This window comes from Polyergus mexicanus, unplaced genomic scaffold, assembly GCF_030449975.1.
Source record: "Polyergus mexicanus isolate NDT 795.1 unplaced genomic scaffold, iyPolMexi1.0 SCAF_2, whole genome shotgun sequence".
Lineage (NCBI taxonomy): Eukaryota > Metazoa > Arthropoda > Insecta > Hymenoptera > Formicidae > Polyergus > Polyergus mexicanus.
In genome coordinates this window covers 1,733,545-1,755,885 of record NW_027223322.1, presented here as the reverse complement: position 1 = coordinate 1,755,885, position 22,341 = coordinate 1,733,545, and the positions used below count along the sequence as shown (strand labels likewise).

Here is a 22,341-nt window from a genome sequence, read left to right as displayed (position 1 = left end):
GTTTACGTTATCATACATATATATTATGACGTAATAATAATATAAAAAACACCTATATATTCAACAAAAATATTCGAAATCGTTATTTCTTTTTTTCATATGTATATAAAGATATCCACAAAATAAAATACAAATGCAATTATATATGTCGTCATAAAATACTTATTAAGAAATTTAGAGTGATAAACATTCTTTTACATACATATATATATATATATTTTTCGATATAATATCACCAGAGTTATCAAGAACTTTGTTCCGAGATTCGATAAATATCTGTAGATAGATGATATGTTGAAAATTAAACAAATGTAAATAGCTTTTATTATTAGATTTATTAATAAGTATTTTATAAAATCCACAGAGAGACATTTATATATATATAAAATAAGTATGTGATAGTCATAAAAAATAAAAAAATAAAATTATAAGTGTATTTGTATCTCTTTATTTTTTGGATGTCCCTTTATTTCTTTTTTTTTAGATGTTAAGTCAACTGATAAAAATTTAAAAGCTCTCTCAAACATGTCCACGAAAGGAATAAGAAAAATATATAATATATAGCTTTGGCACGTGTTATTTCAGTTATTAAATTTTGATCCGAATATATTATTGCGTTGCGGGGGATCTCAGTATGACGAAATTATTTAGAGATTACTTGGCGATCGTGAGGTCATGCACGTCATTCTTATCGCACGATTGTTGTAACTTGTTTGTTACATGCATTTTCCTCAAGGACACAATCTAAATTCTTCCATTAAATTGAAAACAACTTTGAAAATCGGCGATTTGTGACGACTAATTAATCATAAGAAGAATTTTTTAATGCGCGACAACATAAATTAAAGACTTATTTTGCAAATAAACGATTAAAATGCGCTCTTATAAAAAATGTATCAAAATAATTGATAAAAAATATAAAATATTTTATTATATATATTAAAGATAAATATTTTGAACTCTTTCTCGAAAAAGATCCTAAATAAAAATAATAAATGAATTTCGATTTAAACTTTATCGAAACTCCATATATATAAATCGATCGCGCTGATGACATAAATTTGTCGCGAACCGTCCATGAAGTTTGTCCGCTCGATGATATTTTGTTCGCGTGGCATTCGCATTTCTTCAGGATATACGCGACGTAATGATCAAAATTGCGCGACGCGATATCACTAATAAGGTATCGTCTTCGAGATAATATCGTTGAGGCGACGACGACGACAGATCGCTGTGACAAGGATGGTCATGTTTGTCGCCGTGAACCACGGCGGATTCACGGGCCGACTTTGGTCGCGCGAACTCGCACGTCGACTTCGCGGATCGAGGTTGTCGTCGACATCGGCCAGTAAGACACAGTCGTCCGAGGTAGAAGCGGCTGTAGCGGCTGAAGTTGCGGGTATCGCAGCATGCAAAATGCCTCCAACAGTTAGTTCTACGCTTCAACGTATACGAGAAAATATAATCTATATAAAAAAAAAATCCTCTCCCCCAATTTACAGGAAAATATAAAAATTCTTCTCTTCAAAGAATTTCTCAAATATTATTTTATAATATATTATAATAGTATTTTTTATATTCCTAAAGAATGAAATCTTCTATTAAATGTCGATTTCTCATTGACAAATTATGGTCTCATTATGGCCGAAGTGTCTAAGATTTATTTATAACTAGGCATATATATTGATTGTGAAATTCTTAAATGCTCTAGAGCATTACGGTATAAAAAGAGAATCTCTACAAGTCTCTTAACAAACCTTTATTGGAAAGAGACCAACGCGCAAGTTTAGAGGCAATCTGTTATTTATCTGTTCTTTCGCAGATGGCAAAGCTCGAGCCGAGACTACAAACTGTTCGTATATATCGATGGAATCCGGAAACGCCGCAAATAAAACCATACATGCAGCAGTTCAGCGTGGATCTGAACAAATGCGGCACAATGGTCCTGGACGTGCTAGGATTGATCAAGGCGCAGCATGATCCGACGCTGTCCTACCGGAGGTCCTGCCGCGAGGGCATCTGCGGATGTTGCGCGATGAACATAGACGGTGTCAATACCTTGGCTTGCATAACGTAACAATCGTCGTTCTATAATTTTTGCCAATATACTCAATATAAGAGACATTTTGAGGATTTTCCGAATATTTTCTTTCGAGAATCCTATGTATCTGCATCTTCGATGATTTAAAATATTTGTGAGCCGAAAGCTTGGGATTTTGCAGATGCGGATATCTGAAAGAGGAGGCATTATACATCAATATTTTATGTATTATATATACATGTTTCTGCATAAAAACTACTTACTTGTAATCTTTTTATTGAAATAAAAAAGAAATTATTTCTAAGATAAATAATACGAAATTACCTGTGAAACATCAGAAAAGTGAAAGAATCTCCGAAGCCGCTGGTAATCTATCCTCTGCCACATGCGTACGTGATTCGGGACTTGGTGCCGGACATGGAACAGTTCCTGGAACAATTCCGGTTAATCGATCCGTATTTAAAGCGGCCGGGCGAGGACAGTTTTCTCGGTCTGCGGCAAATCTTGCAGAGTCCGAGGGATAGGAGCAAGCTCAATGGCTTGTATGAATGCGTAATGTGCGCGTGTTGCACGTATTCGTGTCCCCCTTATTGGTGGCTCGGCGATAAATATCTAGGACCTGCAGTTCTATTACAGGTAACTTATAGAAATAAATGTGACGTCGAGATAATTTTTCCACAACTAGACACCGATACATGTATACATATACTAGGCATACAGATGGGTGATAGACTCACGAGATATGGCACATAAAGAGAGGCTGGCAAAGCTACGAGATTTTTACTCGGTTTATCGATGCAAAACAATCTTTAATTGTACCAAAACATGTCCAAAGGTGAGTAAACACCATTACTTATTATCTTTTTGCAATACAAATAACAATTATACTTTTCTAAGAGTTCCTAGTTTTTCCAAAAAGACAAAAGATAAAATATTTAGATTAATTCTACGCATTGGTCAATATCTTTTTCGTATCTAACAGGGTCTAAATCCGGGAAAAGCGATAGCGCAGCTAAAACGTCTACTAGCAGGACTTATGAAGAAAGAGAAACCAGACCTCGAGACAACGCTTCCAAATCCCTGCCACGGCGAAGAGCAATATCCTTGCAGAAAAGAGTAAAAGAAATAAATAATTAAAGATGTTTGTTTGCTTCCTTTTATTGTATAGTGCTGTCCATTATTTTGAATAAAGAGCCTCGTATTTTTATAATGCGATAATAAAGTATTTTGTTATTTTATATGAAAAGTAATTTGAATCCATAGCGATAATTATATTTCAGTATTAAATCTACATTTTTTGCGGCACTAAACGCATATATAAAATGTCTTTACTTTTTTTTTGTTACTCTAAAGACTTTACAATTTTCTAAACGAATATTTTATTTAATAGGTAAATCAGTACTTATATATATATAATACTGGTCACAAAACAATTTTCACAATTTGTTATATATCTATTTCATACACAAAAGGTACTCTGTATTATAGTTAAATCACAAATCTGAGAGATTGTACTCGTTAATTTGAGATACGTCAAAAAATAAAAAGATATAAATATATCGCGAAAAATATGTATCTTATTCAACTTTTTAGTTATTTCGTTATCTTACATTTCTATTTAATTGATTTCTCTTTCATGATTTCAATATCAAAATTGATCACAGTCATATTTAACAGTAGATAGTACAACTAAACGGAATGAAAATCCTTAAATATCTACTTTGTATTCTATGTGAGATCATTACAATAATCAAACCAATTTGAACAAAAATTACTCTATTTAATAAGTAGGTAACATCAATGCCTAGTATAACCACAATCACGAGATTTAACGAGACGCCAGATCCCGTAAAGAAAATATTAAATATTGTATTCTGTACTTTACTCGCGAGAAACTGATGTTTGACATATTCTTATCGTAAATTTTCAAATATATTCTCTCACACTACAAGCCGTGCACGTTTTATTATACTTTCTGGATCAGCCTCATGGCGATTTATCAAGACGTTCAAAGGAGGCGCATTTTCATCAGCCTCCACATGTGATATTAGCATGTTCACTTCTTCTCGCATATGTGGATCTCTTAACCAGGGATGTAACATGGTTTTTGTCACTGTTATACGTTTTATCGGATCCACTGTCATCATACGTTTGATCTAGAAAATAACGCAATATTCAATTATAATAATTGTAAAATTGATCGCAACTAATGTAAATATAATTGTTATTATTGCATACCAGCTCTATTGCATTATACGATACATGCGCAAAACGCGATGATGGAAATTCGTACTTTCCATGTTTTATCTGTTGCTCTAAAGTGATATTTTGATTTTGAACATTAAAGGGAACTATACCACTTAAACAAGCATACAATATCACTCCTAAACTCCAAACATCAACCTGAGAGAATTTCGATACAATAAAAAAGATACTCATAATTTGTCACAATTATTTTTCATTAGAAAAATGTAAATACATACTTGATTGGTATAAGAGCTTTGTCCTAAGTTCGCCAGAATTTCAGGAGCAACATACATAGGAGTCCCACAAAATGTTTTCATCATAGTCCTGGCATCTACTATCTTTGACAAGCCAAAATCTGATACTTTGACTAAAGGTCTGTCAGAATCGTTCTTCAATAGTATATTCTCTGGCTATGTAAATTTATTTTCATATCCATTATACAATAAGATTAATATATCAATAAAATGTTAAAGAAACAATATCCTAAACAGTACCTTTAAGTCTCTGTGTGTGATGCCTTGCTTATGAAGATAATGAACAGCAAGTACAACTTGATAGAATATCAGTTTTGCACATGATTCTGATAATTTACCTTTACTTCTTATTTTATCAAATAGTTCTCCGCCTTCCATCAATTCAAGAATAATATACATTGTTGATGGTGTATCATAGATATCTTCCATTTGGATGATACAAGACTAAAATAGAAATCTTTTTTTTTCTATCAATATTTAAATTATGAAGATATAAATAAACATGACAAGTATAACTTACATGCCTCAACTTCTTTAATATTTCAACTTCATTTCTGATATTACTAGGATTATTAAAACAAGCTTGTTCACGGCTCACATTATTCATCTGTATAATTTTGACAGCAAATCGTTTAGAACCATCTTTTGAAAATAGCAGTCTTACTTCACCGCAGGCACCAGCTCCTAACTTACGTCCGAGCGAATACTTTTGCTTTAGTTGCAATGGTAATTCACAACTATTGTCAGACATAGTGCTCATAAATACATAAACTGTAAAAATTATGAAAAATTGTAATTTGTTTTATCTATATGATAATTTTTACAATAGAAATTCTATTACAAAGTGCAGTTACTTGAAAGGTTTATCCTAGCTACAGCTATTTCAGAATTATTTGTAATAATGACGCGATTTCCACGACCAACTTTGACTTTGTCAACAAACGTTCCATTGTAACTCATATCTTCAAGGTATATCACGAACTCGTTATTAATACGTTCTCTGATTATACGAAAATGTACTTTGCTGATTGCATTCAGCCATTTTAACTGCATTTCATTCGTAGTAAGAGTAATGTCGCAGCTTGGGGAACGTCCTAAGGTATAAGATTCTTTTACCATTTCTGTAAAATAAAACAATATTTTTCTTGATGTTTCATTATTAGATGTGTTATTTTTATTTGTATGCAAGAGATATACAACCCTTACCTATATTCTTCAAAGATACATATCTGGACAAAGTTATGCTGGGGCAAAGTCTTCCCCAGACAACTAATGTTGACTCTTGGCTCAACACTCCTTGCGATTGTGTTAAAACATCTGCATTTTGGGTGTCAGGTAGACTGCATGGGATCTGTTCTTGCGATGCCATTCTGCTTTGTGCGTATTTTCGTCGCGAGGAAAAGCGGAAGATTTATTATTTAAGAGTCGCCAGAACACGAAGATGATAATTTATTCTAATGAAAATACATAAATCTAAATAAACAAAAAGAGCTTAAGCACTGTACGACATCGCGGAAAATGTTTTCTTTCGCACACGTGCGCACTATTGGGAGACAAAGGGACAAAGACAAATTTCGTGCATGCTATATTTTGTTGTAATGAAGGATGTCAGAATCCTTGCGAAAAAGAAATAAAAAATATTAATGCTACATCTTTAATATATAGCATTAAATACTTGTTACACATTATTAACATAAATCGTAATAAAGAAGTGTTTTTTAAATTTAAGTAATCTCAATCTTAATAATTTAAATAAGCGCTGTGTGTAGCATCTTAGCACGTGTATGTTAAATATATATTCAATGACAACTCACATGCATCAAAGTCTCATCGAGATTTGTTTTCATCTCCCAACAGTGCCACGTGAATCTAATTAAGTGTCTCACTTCTCCCTAATAAAGTATTACATTTCATAAAAAAAACGGATGTCGCATTTTGTTTAAAAGTCTCCAAAAAATATATATCTAAAAATATTTTAGAAAATCGATAAAAATGTTATAACATCCGATGATATATTATCTCACGAAACGCAAAAGGTTCTATTTCGTATACAGGATGAACGGCAAATCCATTCTTCAAGAATAATTTCTAACCATGAACTTTTGTCTATTCGTTTTTCAAATGGCCTCTTTCGAATTCGAGATAAAGATTAATATTAAATTTTAAGAGACTTGATTAGCGATGCTTACTTAGCTCCTAATTGTTCGGATTTTTAGCCGCCAAGATTTTCGTGCGTCCTCTCGTTCATAATCTGCTAATAATCTGCGATCTACATCGTATATCATTTTTACATTATACGAGGTTTTGTAGCTGAACTTCTTGCACTTTTTGCTTTTCTTTTTTGCTCTTTCTTTCTCTCCAATTTCTAAATATATATATCTATCTCATTTTATTCTATTCAAATTCAACAAAGAACAAACCTATAAATATTGTTACTACGCATGCGTGAAAATGCGCGGCAAAATAAATGTCTTTTAGTATAATCTTATATCGATAAATAAATTACCGATGTTATCTATCGTGGATACTATGTAAATCTTCATTATCAACAGTTTTTTCAAATGAAATGAAAAAACTTTTTGTATTATATATCATATTATTATACACACACTCACACACACATATATACGTGTATATATAATATGTGTGTGTGTGTATATATTCTGTCCTCTCAAATATTATGAGAATATTCCTCCAATCAATTAAAACCGGATTAAATTCAGAATAATTTTTTAAATATATTTAATATCTAAGCTTATAATTAACATAATAATTTTAATTGATTGAGAGGCGAGAGGGGAACTATATTAGTGTAACCAAATAAATATTATTTCTTAGATAATGAGATTGTATCTTTTCTTTCTATGCTTCAAATTATATTAATTAAAAGTTGCACAATCTTTTGATATAAAAGATACTTATAAATTATTCAAATTTAAGAAATCAGTATTAATACATATTATTGCAAGTTGTTTCAATCTTTGTAAAAGATATTCTTCGACGAAGAGCTTGTAGCTTTCTGCTTTTTATAGGATCTCAATAAATGTTTATCAATCGTGTATATCACAAATGACGAAGGGTACTTTATTGTAAATCTACTTGTTGGTATCATCAACTCCCAAGCAGATAGAAAGCAAGTCACAGAAGCTATCATGAATCTTATGAAAGGCGCGACAGATATACATAACTTTTTAAATTACATCATCTCTACGTATAAACACGCACAATAGATGTTTGGTATGCGTTTAACTTACATTAATACTACATTGCTCTAATTCTTGCCCTATTGTACTATATAAAATACTGTCATGCGTGTAGATTAATATATATTGCAGAGTTGGGAAAATTCTTAAGTCTATGAGGAATACAGAAATTCTAATCGAAAATTAACAGAAATATTATGCAAATTCAATTACTACACGCAGATTAATACGAGAAATTTGCAAATGTAGAAAAAGAAATACCGGTTCTAAAAACCAATATGCGAATTATAGGTGATGATATATAGCATATAACGATTTCACACGACTTATAGTGACAATTCTGTTTATTATTCATCAAAATAATTTAGTACCACATTAATTGAGGAGGTATTTCTTCTCAGGGATTTGTATTTTTCTTATATTCGTCTTTGAAAGCTGAACATGGGAGAAACAGTAGGAAAAGATAGCAGACAATAATTAAATCTTTGAAAAATCAATCTTAATTAAGCGATTATCGATTAATGATTTACACGTTTCATTAACGTGTGTGATTATTTCTTTTTATCGAATATGCGAAAATTGGACGCTTTGTTGTATGCGTGTGTGTCTATATGGTGTGGTGTGGTCGATGAACTGTTTGTATCTCTCTGAAATTTATTCTCTTATTTTCCTTCTACCGTCTAAATTATGTCTGCGCGCTATCACTAATAATAGTTAAAACTAAAAGATACAACTAGTACTAATACACACCTCTTTCTTGGGATCCATGCAATGAATTATGTGCTGCCAAATTTTTATATGCATTATGCGTTATATTAAATCTTTTTCCATCTCTTCTCTCTGTTTTACTTAAACATTTTTAAATTTTAATTATTGGACTTTCTAGATTCTCGGCTGTGCATCTTTTGTAATATTATTAATAATATATAATAAATTTGGATGTCAAATATACAGGTCTATTTTTCATTGTCGCCATTCTTCGTCTCAATTATTCTTCAAGTCTCATTAGATAAGAATCACCCGATTCTCTACAAGTATGTGTTTTATTTGAGAAAAGAAATAAAAATTTAACATTGCGTATATATACGTTTGCAAAGCCTTCACTCGGTTCGACATTTTTTGACTCTATAAGATTCGATTATACGTAAATGTATGTAATACATTGTATGTAGTATAATGGAATTCATATTATAGGGACACGCATTTCGCCGAAAAAAATCCGTTTTATACATATAGACATGTAACAATATATTTATTTATCCGGTTGAGAGACAGAGTTTTGGCATATTATTTTTTTTATTTATACCATTGTCATCTTATTTGTGTATATCGTTTACGATGTTACGCGCGTTACGTGTCCCGTGAAATAAATTTTTATCAATGCGGCAGATGAGTAATATACAACACAACTCAGTATCTATCCAAATACACGCGCGAGTCGACATTAGACGAGACATTTGACGCTCGGTACTTTGCATGGTACAAAGCAATGCGCGTCTATACATGCGTGTAATATGTTTATATATTTATATATATTATGTATAGGGTGTTCCATAAAGATTGTAATAACGCTTAAGAGGAAATTCTTGAGATCATTTGAAGCCGACTTTTCCTCAGCGAAAATGTCGAAAGAGATCATCATTTTTTGCAAGTTTCCAATTTTTTCCATCATATATCTTTATTTCTAACTAAGCCTTAAATTAAAATTTTGTCTTTTTATTAAAGTAAATTCTATCTGAAATTAACTAAGGAAAGTAATTTTAAATCTCTATAAAGTTTAGTTTACAAAAGACCCTTCTTTTTGAATCACTTATAACACAAAAATTATTAATACCTTGATATTTTTGCTGAGAAAAAATCATCTTAAAATGATCAAAAATTTACTCTTAAGCATTGTTGCGGTCTTTATGGAATACCCTGTATATATATATATATATATATATATATATATATATATTTATGAGTAAAGGAGCGGAACATCTTTTTCGTTCTTTATTCTTTTTAAGAAAACTCTCGAGGAGAGCGCACGAATATAAATGACAATGAATTCAGTTACCGTCGTGTACGTAGTTTGCGTGAAGGTGGACGCCACAGCCGAAATTTTCGCTACCATCGGTAGAGGACTAAAGAGATTCGACGCGATTTCTCTTATGCAAGATCATAATCGAGGACTATTTTTCTTTTCTCTTTCTCTCTCTTTATATATGTGATCGGCTGGTAATACTTTAACAGATACATTGCATAAGCAGGATTGCGAAGAGAGGAGTAAGAGAAAATCAAAGGAGTTATACTCGTCATCGACATCAAATTTCGCGCTGCGTAAGGGCACGTATTATGTACAAAATAATGCCTACTACAATTGCACAACTGTCTAAAGGAATATAATTCTTGTAATTGTATATGGCATTAATACCCCCCTCCCCATTTCCCTCTCTCCACCCATTCCGCGTCCGTAGATAATCCGTAATGCGAACTCGTGGGAGCGTCCTCTTGATCATTTGAACCTTATGACCATCTTTCGGTTCACTCTCCTCGAATAGTGCAGTTCATTGCCGTAAAACGATGTATTGTAATATAATTACTAATTATACTTTATTATAAATTAATTAAAGAGTTTTTAATCATACGTGTTTATGTGTGTAGTTTATGTATAATAATAATAATAATAATATTAATATTAATAGCATATGTACGATAGCTTTTGTAGCAGCTTACTCTTTCGGCCGATTCCATTAAAATGGACGCGCATTCGTCTTTTCTCTCATTTTCATACTTCCCTTCTCTTCCGTTCGCGATGTCTGACGGAAAATCTAAAATTCGGTGACTAGCGGCACTCCCAGATCTTCACCGTTTGATCGACGCTCCCGGTGACCACGTAAGGATGATTCTTGTGGAAATCTGTATGTAGAAGAAGAATAGAATATTACCAGGAATATACTTTTTCATCTATCTTTTCATATATAAGAAAAATAAAAAAATTACTCATAAATCAAGTGTGTTTTGCGGATTGAGAACAAAGCGTGAAAAAGAAGTATACGAACCGACAGAAGTGCAGAAGTGAACGTGCGCTTCCAGGGTCTTCATCACTCGTTTGTTGCGCGTATCCCAGACTCGTAGCGTTTTATCATCGGACGCGCTGACGATAAACTTGCCGCCAGGATGGAAGACGATGCATCGCACCCAGTTGTCGTGTCCGATGAGAGTGAAGAGGCACACCCCGGCGGCGATGTCCCACACACGAATCGTCTTATCCCGAGAGCCGGACGCGAGAAAGGGTCCCTCGTGCGCGCCCTTGTTGTCCGCTCCGGCCGCCGTATTGATCGACGCTCTCGCACTTTCTGGCGCCCATGCGATGCACTCGACCACATGTTCATGTTCTCTGAATTCGACCTGACATCGAATTTTTGTTATGAATGTAAATATTGTATTATGATTATCTAGGAACGGATGAGAATGTATATCTCGTTAAATTACCTTTGTCTCTTTCGTCGCTATGTGCCATACTCGTACAGTCTGATCGTTTGAGCAGCTGGCGATAAGTTCGCCGCACGGACTAACTCGCGCCATTCTCACCCACTCTCTATGCCCGGTGAGCGTCTTTACGCAATAGCCCGTCGCTACCTCCCAGATCTTGATAGTCTTATCCCTAGAAGCGCTCACTACAAAGTCACCCTGTGGCATAAACGCGACCGAGTTGACGTTATGATCGTGGCCGTGCATGGTCTTGACGCAGGCAAACGACTGATGGAAGTCCCACAACTTGATGGACATGTCTGCGCTACAGGAAGCGAGCAGTTTGCCCGAAGCATCGAACGCGATGTCCTGTACACTGTCGGTGTGGCCTTTTAGCGTTCTCTCGAAATCGCCACTCTCAAAGTCCCATACCTTTCAAGGGAGAGAATAGAGAATAAGCGTAAAAAAATGCATGTTCCTCGAAAAATATGATAAATATAAATTAAGTATGTGCTCTCACCTTAATAGTGGCATCTTCGCTAGCGGATACTATGAGACTAAAAACGGGATGAAAAATAACTCTATTGATGGGGGCTCTGTGTCCGGTCAGACTGAACTTTTCCGGCGGCCTCGGTATCCATTCGGACGGTGATCTCTTACCACGCGTCGGTGCGCCTTCTATGAACTCTTTTTCAGCCTCGGAAAGTTTAGATTCCAATTCCATTACCTACGATATTATTATATGTTATTCAAAAGACTACTCAGTTAACGCAATAAATGTAAATAAATCTTGCGACAACAGCATAAAATCAAAAGACAAGAAAGAAAAAATATTTTTCAACTGTTTTAAAATAAAGAAACTTTATACCTTCTTCTGCAATCGTATGACCGAGGTCCACTTTTTCTCCAAAAGGCCGCCGTATTTCCTCTCCACTTCTCCTGGCATATCGGCTTCCTTTTTAAATGCCTCCAATGCATCTTGATAGCCATTAGTGCTAAGATAATCCGCAATCGCCTTATTTCTGGAAGCATCAATTTGCATTTATAAGCCAAGTGTAAAAATTTGTCAATAATTGTTTTTTTCCTATTTCCGTAAATTTCTCATTTATTAGCCAAATAAAAAATAAAAATTTTGAGAAAAAAATTAAATGGTAAATTTCGTCAAACTTTATTGTTTGCGTCATTCTTATTCATATATCCTTTCTCGCCAAGTATATTGCTGCGAGTGGAAATAAGAGGAAATAAGAGAGGGAGAGATAGCTTTAATCTCCAATTGTTTCGCGGTTGCCGTCTACCTGTTTATGATGTAAAGATAAAGATAAAACGCCGGATAATACCTGCGATCCGGTACAATAGAAGACGGGAGAAGAGGCCGTAAGGCAGGTGTTAGATACGTGGGAAAGAGATTGAAAGTCGGGCAAACTTGTATGCCAGGGTGAAAGGCCTCGAGTCGGCCATTCGTCTCTATTCACCTGACTTTCCTCCACGTGATGGCAAATTATCGCTCGCAATCATTGTTTTGCGATTAACGCGTGACGTATATGGGCGACTTCTAAACGTATGTAAAAGGGGAAAAAACGAACCTGCCTTAACGAGAAGCGTTGCAATCGCTGAATCATCGTGTCGATGTGCTAAACTGGTTTGACATTCGTTCCAATGAATGAAAGAAAATCTATCATTCTGACTTTATGGCATGATTCAAAATGATTTCTTGAGAGCAATAAAAGTATTTAAGCTTTACAATAAAACACGTAAATAATAAAGATCACTATATTTCTGCACCTCAGTGTAAATAAAGTATAATAAAAGCAATAAATTGTTTAACGTATGTAAAATTTTTGACAGACAATGGAAAAATTTTTATAATAATGTGTAATGTTTGTCATGTTATAAAACGCGTGGGATCATAAGAATAAACTAATACAATTATCTGTTACTTGATACCAGAGCAAATTAGGAGTTGGCTCTTCTTTGCACGATCGATAATAAGCTAACATGGACACAAGTCAAGTATAACAAGCCCCAATAGCTTAATCAAATATTAGAAGCTCCAAAAGATAAACAACAGTTCTAAACGTTATAAAAAATACTGATGTCTGTATCATATAATAATTTCACTCTTTTAATTTTACTCTTCGAGGGAAAAGAATTCGTATGAAACTTAAGAAACTTATATACTTAATGTATTAAACTTAGAACGCTGTAAGACAAAGTCATACACGCTATAATATTACAATCCGTGTAGTTAATTATACATAATTTGCGAGAAATTAAGAAGGGATCCGTACAGCTAGATAATGACAGAGGTGAAAAGTTCTTAAGAAGTTTATAGAGTGCGGTGTGAGAAATTTTATATCCCACACGCACAATATGCTGGCAGCAGATGTTACGCGCTGCAGGTAGAGAAGTAGCAAAAGAATGATTCGAGAGGCAAGCAAGCAATTTTCAATGTAAGGACGAAAGGCTGCTACCTGTCGCTGCTACTTCAACCCTCGTAAATTTTTCTAATTCGGGAATAAAATGAAAGACGAGGGAAAGATCTCGAGCCAAGTTTCTCGCTGAAAAAAAAAAAAAAGAAAAAACGAAGGTAGAGCTTGGATATTCGTTCTAACGGCTGTATCCATGCGAAAGTCACGACATTCGAAATTAATTCAAAGTCGATACGTCGTGAGCGAGTACGAGATTTAATTTATTCCAAGCCGCGGATGGAATTTGCTTTGTTGAGATGCTGAGAATATATCTCGGATTGTAGTAGGCTTAGGATATATTTACTCACGACTGATTTGCAAATGATGACGGAACTGAGTATATTTTCCTTCGCTCATAATCGGGGGCGCATAACTTAAAGATTATACCGACGATATAATGTTTCGAGAGACGTTTTCTCACATAAAGAGATCAGAAGGTGAAACGGTACAACAGAAACTTGGTTGTTTCTTTCTTTGCTTCCTCTTTTGCTTTGCGATAAATACATATAGATCAAACCGCGATATTTTAAAATAATGTCCTTGCTCCTTAATTTAAAGATGATTCATAAAGAAATGAACGAGAAGTACGAGACAGAAAATAATTTATTTCTTCTGATTCTTTGCACAGGTAGACGCTGATATCAATATAAAATTATAATTCGCTACATTTAAGCTTCACGAATAAACATGTTGAATTAATTTCCTTCAACTTGTAAACATTCTATTACATGTATAATCTTAATCTCAATATGCAAACGTAGTAAAAATCATTTTTCATATTTTAGTTTTTTAAGATTTTATAACAATCTCTCAATATTTTTTCAAAAATATATTTTCAAAGTAATATTTATATTACTAAATACATATTTATTAATTACTAAATATTAAATAATTTTTCAAAAGTAATATTTTTATATTATCAGTGCTATATACAATACTGTATATATCATAATTATCTTTGCAACTAATTTAAAATAATCAGAGTTTTGGAGAAATTTATAAAGCTGGGGTATCTAAAGAGAATCTCACGAAGACATTTAAAGGTTGAAAGTTCAATTCATATTACGAAATAATATACATGGGATATTGACTATCCGCATGGCACGAAGAACCACAGGCAACCATTCGGCGAAGGTGCGCCTGTTATAAAATCTAATTGTCTCCCTAGTTCACCCCTGTATCATCTTACGGGAAGCTCGAGAGACGCACAGCCTCTGGAGAGCAGTCGTGGAAGGCGTTCTAATTCAAGATGGAAAACAACATGGATGCGATGACCTGACACCTGCGTCGATCAATGAGAGTCTCTCCCTCTTAGCCAGCTGGCGGGGAAGCCAGTTCGTCTCTCGTTCTCTTTCTCGCTTCGCCCCCAAGGTTCCACCTACGCCGATTCGTTCTATCGATCGTGCAGAACGCGCGTGCTCCCTCGACGGACACCCTCGCCGCCGACCGTCATCCTCCCCCTCCCCCTCTTCCCACGAACGTGCCAACCCCGACAGGATCGACGAGATTTTGCGTCATAGAAATTAACTAGCATAGATCGGAGGATGAGATCGATGCTCATGGCTGTGTGGTTGTATTGTGCACGAGGAAGGTGAAAACGGAATTTAATCATAAACGGTCAATTGAATAATCCAAGAGCGTGATTCGAAGGCTCCTTCAATTCGAATTCGATTCCTAAAATTCCGGTACTTTCAAGTCACAAAAGAAAAAAGAAAAATTTTATCGAGAAATTCTAATGATTTCCAGAATCTTTCTAACGAAATATATTTGTATAATTTTGAATATATCAAACAATGCTCTCTATTATCGCAAACACGTTTCAAACATATATTCTTCGATTTAGACGAGAGGAAAGCGAGATTCGATTGCCTCAAGGTCCCGCGAAACATTGAGGACGAGAAGAGAAATGACTAGAGTGTCGCGCAAAAACGCGCGTTGCGTCGAGAGATAAGGACGAATTAGGGACATGGAGAGATAATGACAGCGATTGGCGTTCGATTCTCTCGCATGACAGCGCTCGGACAGGAAACACAGTCGCATTCGCGAGAGCCAAGGAACTCTCGCGGATCATTATTCACTCGCTTATTTGAGTGATTCACGTATACGCGTCGGGTTTCTCTCCTGCGTGAAATCGAAGATTGGAGGCATGGGAAAATTCAAGAGCGTCTCCCACGCGACTTATGCGCCCACGATTATGCAAAATAGAAGAACTAATTACATAGTTAGCTCATTAAGACCCAATGCCAGTTAATGATGTCAAGGTAACTCGAAAGATTATCGCATAGCAATGTAATGACATTCCTAGCATGCATTTCAATTGTTGATAAACATTTACGGAATATTTAAATAATGAAAGAATGATTGTGAATCGAGTACTTCGAGGAGATTTCAAGATTTCCTTGACGCAGTTATCTAAAAGAAGAAAATTTTTGATTAAAAGTACTTAAAATATATAATATAATAAATATAAAAATAATAAAATAAAATAATAAATAAATAGAATAAATACTGCGAGATCTCAGAGAGAAATTCTTCCTCATGCATCCTAGGAATGCATCTGCGAAGAAAAGTTTCCAAGGATTATGAAAACAATGCGCATCTATTTGTGCAAAGTATACAAAAAACAGGTTGAATGCTGCGAGAGAACTTTAGCGTAGGTGGATAAATAGATACGTAGGTGGTGCGAGATATACGAGGGGGAGCCTTTCGTATTTTCTCGATTGATCCGTTCCCAGACTGCAGCACGCTTTCGCATGTATCACCTCCGTAGATGGTAAGAAAGAGACGATGCGGAACGCATTTCCAGAGGAGAATAGCGGAAACCTGGCGTGCGCCAAATGCGCGCAAATGTCAAGATTGGAATTAATAGCGCGGATCGACGAGGAAGAAGTTTTATCGGGAGACTTACAGCTCCTCCCTCTGACGTTGAGACAGCACCATTTTCATGATCCTCGTGTGTGACCCGGCTGGATACCTCGATGGTGAGTCCGCGGAGCCGCGAGTAGGTTTTCCAGTCACCTCTCAACGACCTCAGTGCCGCGTCATCGGCATCGCCTGTAACAAAAATTACACATCCCTCATAGATATAGGTGTACAAAGTTTACATATATCAATAGCTTTAACTCGCCTTTGCAAATGTCGTTAAAATTAAGCGAGGTATTAACATTTTAATTACGATCGATTGCATAATTCACTTTAGAAAAGAAAAACCTTGCAAATCTCTTCGCTTCTCTTTTGATATATCAGAATCCACATCTTGCGATAATATTTGTTTCAATTGTACAAAATTACTCCAGCAAAAAAAAAAAAAAAATCGCTGTGGCGAGCAAGTGCTTTTTTTTTCATTCGCTACCATATTTTATTCCTGCTACGATCTGGCCATACATTGTTAGTCTTGTATATTTTTCTATCGCGGGAAAGGAAACTTCAAGACGGCGATGGACTCGTGAGAGTCGAATTATTTCCGCAGGATAATGTATATCGCGCGCGCGCAATTCGCGCCTGAATCAATGTGTCGAGTGGTTTATTTTACTTTCCATCGTCGAACGCGGGAGGAATCAGCGTGCATGGAATGAATGTCACTCGCTTCGAAACCGAGCTTCGCGTCGCCTGCGCGAAAGCGGTCGCTTTCGTGACAAGCTTAGAAGACGGCATGATTTTGCCGGATCGATAACACTTTTTTCGTCGCGCTGCGTCAAGGGTGCACGAAAGGGAAAGGGAAGGCTTGAAAAGTGAAGCGCGCAATCGCGAGGCGATTATACGGACGGTTATGAGAGCATGATCGATCATGATTACGGTATTCCCCGTTTTATTTCGAATCGGAAGTATGTAAGATCCCAAATTTAAAGGCGCAAAACGATATGTCAAAATGACACGTCAAAATATATCGATTGTCGAGCGTTATCTATTGCAAACGTAGAAAAAATTAAATTTGAATTTTTTTTTTGCCGAGGAAGAATTGATAGGGTGAGCTATGTAACTTGACTGCTACGAATATTTGATATTCGTATTGATTAATATTCTTCTAACTCTTCGTAAAAAAAAAAAAAAAAAAAAAAAAAAAAAAAAAAAAAAAAAAAAATTACAGATTTTCGATTCTGTATTATATTATTCGAGACCATAAAAATTGATGTAACAGTCCGGATCAACAATACAGATAATCAAGATAATATAATTAACTTGTCAAATAATAACGCTATAATCACAAATTTTAATTTCTTCCCAACACAAATTATATTGAAAAGTATTAAATATAAATTATTATTAAATATATAATTTAGATTATAAAAATTAAATACATATAATAATTTCATAATTAAGATAATCGAGAATATAATACAATTAATATATTGTGCGTTTATAATATATTATATATATATATATAATATATCTGTCAAGTAATGATATATTAAAAATTTTTTTACGCCCTGATGATACATTATTATTATTATTTTTTTTTCAATAGAATAATTATATTGAAAAACGTAAAATAATTTTGACAGATCGCGCGCGACAAGAACCCGGATTGTAAATGTGAATTGAACTCCGAATAAGGAAAAAGGAAACAATCCGGAGGAAGGACCTTGAAGGGTTGTAAAGACGCGCGTCGGCGCAGCGCGTCGCGACGCTTCCACGGCGATGGGTTATCCGTCGTGCGATGCGCCGTGATCGATAAACCGGCGCGAGGTAGCACGCCCACCCTCCGGCGATCGCGTATATTTTCGCCTTGCGGTGCATTTAAATATTCATAACAGGCCTCTTTCTCCAGCTCATGGCAACATTGCCGTAACGTTAAGGAGCATGTTGTGCGATCCCGAGATTGAGGAGCACAAAGCGAGCTCTACGCGCCGTTACAGATACGGAGATACGCGTTCATCTCTCTGAAAGATATTTTGATATATATGAAATAATAATGATAAAAAATAATATCTACATTTTAACTGTACATTTTACATATTATATAGTATTGAAACTTGAATAAACGGTTGAAATTTGTATATTTGGTACACTATTTTAATAAATTAATTATATATAATATAATATATATTATATATTTATATATATATATATATATATACTCCTATAAAATATATATTATATTATATATAATTAATATAAAATATTGTGTATATACATATATAATACTATTACTCTTTGGAAATAATTGTTAAAAAATGTTATAAATATTCGAGAAAGGATATATGAAAACAGAAGAAAAAAATTCGTAATGTATGCATTTCTCTGATATAAATATGAATAATGGTATTAATCATTTAAGATTAAAATATACTTTGTTCGAAAAATTGGATCTTGGACTGCACGCGACGCGGTTGGGACACCGATGAAAAGTTGAAAGTAACCGCATATAAATGGGAAATACGTATAATTTATGGTGTCCTTGTTACGAATACATCATAACGCGCAGAAATTCCTTTCGGGACTTTGCCCGTTCAACTCTAAACGGTCAAGGGTTCTCAGTGAAAAATAAGAGGCCTTCGCGAAAACACTGTTACTTTTCTTTTTAAGAAAAAAAAAAAATTTTTTTCGCAGACTACATATAATATAGTTTTCTAAATAAATCGTGCGTGTTTTTTTTTTTTTTTTTTTTTTTTTTTTTTTTTTTTTTTTTTTTTTTAAGAAAATCATCAGTCTGATTTTTTCCATAAATTATTCATTTATGTAAAGATTCTTTTTCTTTTATATAAACAGATTAATAATTTTTCCCAATTCCTTCAACGTACGTTGGATTTTCAATAATTTATTTCAGAGAGAAATTTGTTATATAATTCATTTCAGAAATAAATTCGTAATGATTCATCTCTAGTTCCTTGTACTTTTATGCAAATAACTCGTTTAAATACGCAATTGAATATGGCAAAAAAAATATAGTAAAGTGACTGTTATATGCTGTATCGCATGTAAACGCGTGACGCAATTTTAAATTTTTATCGTCGAGCTTTCTATATCGTCGTTGATCGATTTCACGTTGGACCTCGCTCTGTTATCACCGGTGGTCCAGGTGAGTGACTGCCAACTTTCTTGACCTCGCGAGACGCGCACTTGGATTTGTCTTACGCTGCTTTTCTCGGCCAATCTACTTACACGATAACACATAAAAATATTATTTGTTAATAGAAATCAATCGATCGATTAAGACTGCTATCGACGCAGGGAAAGCAGTCTATCCTGAAATCATACACTCTAATCGATCCTTAAACTTTCACGGTAGAGTCCCGGTCTAACGGAAACCGGTTACAGGAACTGTCATCGCGTTCGATAAAGCCATATACATATCTCGGTCATATCAAGGTTTATATCTTGATATTTTTAGAGTTTTAATTGCAACGACGATCGATCGTTTGAATAAGATAACAAAGGTCGAATTCGATAAAGGATCAAGTTTTTATTAATTCGACGCTTTGTCGTATTGTGTTAATTACACTTCAACCTAATTGACGCGTGCAAAATTTTTAACTTACAATTAATGTCAAATCAGAGATCGAATCTCTTATCCACGAATCATCGCGATTTAATTATAGTCACGCATTATTGCACGGTTAATTCATTCAGGATATAACGAATCAATCGTGCAATTAAACGAGATGAGGCAACGCAGTTACGATGTAAAAAAAAAAAAAAAAAAAAAAAAATGAAGCTAACGCAAAAATAAAAGCCAAGACGTCAACATTTACAAAAATTAATATACAAAATTACTTTTGTCCGGAATTGTTAATTTGTCGCAATGCATTTAAAATATGACTGATTATGAAAAAAGAAAATGATAAAAACATAATATGTGGGGCGAGTCGTAAATCGGGAAAGCATTGACCGTCGACGGAGACATCGACCACCCCGCGAGGTCGAAACGACTTCGATTGAGCTCCAATAGTAGGCCTTGTTAAGATCGTAAATTACTCGGAAAAATTGACAAGATATTTCGAGAAATCATCGCTCTGGCATCGTTATGATAATATATTACAGGAAAATATATTATGTGAAAATTAGGGAAAAGATAGCTCGAATAATCTCTTCAATTGATGTATAGAATATGGCATCGATGATTGATATCGCGAAAGTCTCGGGTTAATTCTTCAATCGACAGGTAGAAACAGAGAAAGAGAGAGAGAGAGAGAGAGAGAGAGAGAGAGAGAGAGAGAGAGAGAGAGAGAGAGAGAGAGAGAGAGAGAGAGAGAGAGAGAGAGAGAGAGAGAGAGAACAGAGTCGCGCGATGACAGCTGATCGCGCATTATCAGAGTCGTCTGTCAAAGGTGCTCACGCATCGTCCGCTCGAAACGCGTGGATGAGATAAGGACGCGCTGGTTTCGGAGATCTCTCTCGAAGGGCCGCGAGACGCGGCAAGGGCGCGGGAGCCATCGTCGCGGCGCGCATCTCATCGCGGCGAAAAAATCAATTCGCATTCGGTGATGTGCGACACGCGAGGGCCATCCTCGCGACAATCGCGCTCCGGGATGTCGCGACAATGACGACGACGACGACGACGACGATTACGACGACGACGTCGACGACCGACGTTGGAATTTGTCGCGACATCGGCGTATCGTCCGCGCGATACGAGTGTCGATCGAAACGAACGCGCGCCGCGATACGCTCGTAATCGCGTTTGTTGTAGATCGCGCGCGGCCATTTTGCCAGAACTCGTCACCCAGTCGGATCGCCGTCGCCGCTTTTCGGCCGCCGCGAACGCTTCGAGAGAAAATCTTCTCGCTCGCCCCGCGCCGAGCCTGTCGCGGATACTCACTTCTGTTTCACGGAGCAGCAGCAACGGAGGGGGATAGACGACAAGGCCTGAGGCGACGACGAGACGAAATTTATCCGCGTGAAAACCGGGCAACCGCGACTATCAACGAACACCTCGGGATCACTTCTGCGATCGGACTGGGCTCCGCAAGGTGGCGTCTGCGCATTTCCGGCGCATGCGCCAACGACGCTGTTCGGTGCGTCATCCCCGATCGTCGCGGAAAATATCCCCGCGCCCTTTAGCGCGAGATATAAAATAAAATGATTACTAAAGATGGCGCAGCTAGCCATCTTTCTGCCGTACCATGAGAACTCCAGGTTCTTGTATTTATATACCGATCGATATTTGATGAGAGAGTGCGCGGCTGAAATCTACATAAATAGGGTGTGTTCCGATATGCACTGCCAGGATTGACAATACCACATGAAATTATACAGATTTATCTTTGTGTGTGGATTAGACCTTTAAATTTATTGAGTTTACCGACTGATTTCTAATAAGCTAATAAGTCCGGATCTACAATAAGGTTTAGTAAACCCTAAACCATAATGCGTCGTCTACAATGGCAGTAACAAGGCTGTAGGAGTAGGAGAGTATACTGTTTTTAGTGAACGAAATGAGCAATTCCCATTTGCTCTTAAAACCAACTCTTAAAATCTTACTCCTCACTCATCTGTATTGCCTACTGCCATTGTAGACGACGCATAAGCCCGTATCAGACTACGCATTGAAGATTGAGATTGAAGATTGAAGATTGAAATTTGACCAATTAGAATAAAGAAATTTTAGTCCTTTTTGTTCTGATTAGTCAAATTCCAATCTTTAATTTTTAATCTTTAATTTTCAATGCGTAGTCTGATACGGGCTTTAAGAAATTGACTAATCACAGTCAAGTATTCTTCTCATACTTGATTGT

General features: G+C 35.5%; 3 protein-coding genes across 9 annotated transcripts; 1 reads left to right on the top strand and 2 right to left on the bottom strand.

The window, feature by feature from the left end:
* The first annotated feature begins 1,120 nt into the window (after window positions 1–1,120).
* Window positions 1,121–3,251, top strand: LOC138943399 (succinate dehydrogenase [ubiquinone] iron-sulfur subunit, mitochondrial). 2 transcript variants are annotated; one of them, XM_070314223.1, is made up of 5 exons: window positions 1,121–1,428; window positions 1,823–2,073; window positions 2,380–2,677; window positions 2,754–2,876; window positions 3,024–3,251. In XM_070314223.1, exons 1-5 carry the CDS (start codon window positions 1,243–1,245, stop codon window positions 3,159–3,161), a joined length of 996 nt encoding a protein of 331 aa, XP_070170324.1. In that variant the 5' UTR covers window positions 1,121–1,242; the 3' UTR covers window positions 3,162–3,251. The 2 variants fall into 2 exon arrangements, with proteins under 2 accessions (XP_070170324.1, XP_070170334.1); XM_070314233.1 differs by having other exon boundaries at window positions 1,342–1,447.
* LOC138943363 (serine/threonine-protein kinase Chk2) lies at window positions 1,927–7,074 on the bottom strand. Of its 5 annotated transcripts, none has more exons than XM_070314163.1 (9): window positions 6,732–7,074; window positions 5,749–5,996; window positions 5,397–5,663; window positions 5,063–5,313; window positions 4,783–4,986; window positions 4,525–4,698; window positions 4,280–4,444; window positions 2,366–4,197; window positions 1,927–2,232 (listed from the first exon to the last, which is right to left on the bottom strand). In XM_070314163.1, exons 2-8 carry the CDS (start codon window positions 5,909–5,911, stop codon window positions 3,982–3,984), a joined length of 1,440 nt encoding a protein of 479 aa, XP_070170264.1. In that variant the 5' UTR covers window positions 5,912–5,996; window positions 6,732–7,074; the 3' UTR covers window positions 1,927–2,232; window positions 2,366–3,981. The 5 variants fall into 5 exon arrangements, with proteins under 5 accessions (XP_070170264.1, XP_070170288.1, XP_070170254.1 ...); XM_070314187.1 differs by having other exon boundaries at window positions 5,749–5,915; XM_070314153.1 differs by having other exon boundaries at window positions 5,749–5,912; window positions 6,732–7,073.
* A 527-nt stretch (window positions 7,075–7,601) lies between these two features.
* On the bottom strand, window positions 7,602–21,578 carry Lis-1 (LisH and WD40 domain-containing Lis-1). 2 transcript variants are annotated; one of them, XM_070314039.1, is made up of 7 exons: window positions 21,426–21,578; window positions 16,575–16,720; window positions 12,067–12,220; window positions 11,719–11,925; window positions 11,220–11,630; window positions 10,787–11,135; window positions 7,602–10,643 (listed from the first exon to the last, which is right to left on the bottom strand). In XM_070314039.1, exons 2-7 carry the CDS (start codon window positions 16,610–16,612, stop codon window positions 10,570–10,572), a joined length of 1,233 nt encoding a protein of 410 aa, XP_070170140.1. In that variant the 5' UTR covers window positions 16,613–16,720; window positions 21,426–21,578; the 3' UTR covers window positions 7,602–10,569. The 2 variants fall into 2 exon arrangements, with proteins under 2 accessions (XP_070170140.1, XP_070170147.1); XM_070314046.1 differs by lacking the exons at window positions 16,575–16,720; window positions 21,426–21,578 and adding an exon at window positions 12,782–12,926.
* Between the last annotated feature and the right edge of the window lie 763 nt (window positions 21,579–22,341).

Excerpts from the sequence above, each read along its gene's own strand:
- LOC138943399 (XM_070314223.1), top strand. The coding sequence starts at position 1,243 with ATGGTCATGTTTGTCGCCGTGAACCACGGCGGATTCACGGGCCGACTT. Across the intron at positions 1,429-1,822 it reads CATGCAAAATGCCTCCAACA|ATGGCAAAGCTCGAGCCGAG; the intron begins GTTAGTTCTACG and ends GTTCTTTCGCAG. Across the intron at positions 2,877-3,023 it reads GTACCAAAACATGTCCAAAG|GGTCTAAATCCGGGAAAAGC; the intron begins GTGAGTAAACAC and ends CGTATCTAACAG.
- LOC138943363 (XM_070314163.1), bottom strand. The coding sequence starts at position 5,911 with ATGGCATCGCAAGAACAGATCCCATGCAGTCTACCTGACACCCAAAAT. Across the intron at positions 4,699-4,782 it reads TCACACACAGAGACTTAAAG|CCAGAGAATATACTATTGAA; the intron begins GTACTGTTTAGG and ends AAATTTACATAG. Across the intron at positions 4,445-4,524 it reads AAAGCTCTTATACCAATCAA|GTTGATGTTTGGAGTTTAGG; the intron begins GTATGTATTTAC and ends AAATTCTCTCAG.
- Lis-1 (XM_070314039.1), bottom strand. The coding sequence starts at position 16,612 with ATGAAAATGGTGCTGTCTCAACGTCAGAGGGAGGAGCT. Across the intron at positions 11,631-11,718 it reads GCGAAGATGCCACTATTAAG|GTATGGGACTTTGAGAGTGG; the intron begins GTGAGAGCACAT and ends CTCCCTTGAAAG. Across the intron at positions 10,644-10,786 it reads TCACTTCTGCACTTCTGTCG|ATTTCCACAAGAATCATCCT; the intron begins GTTCGTATACTT and ends TTCTACATACAG.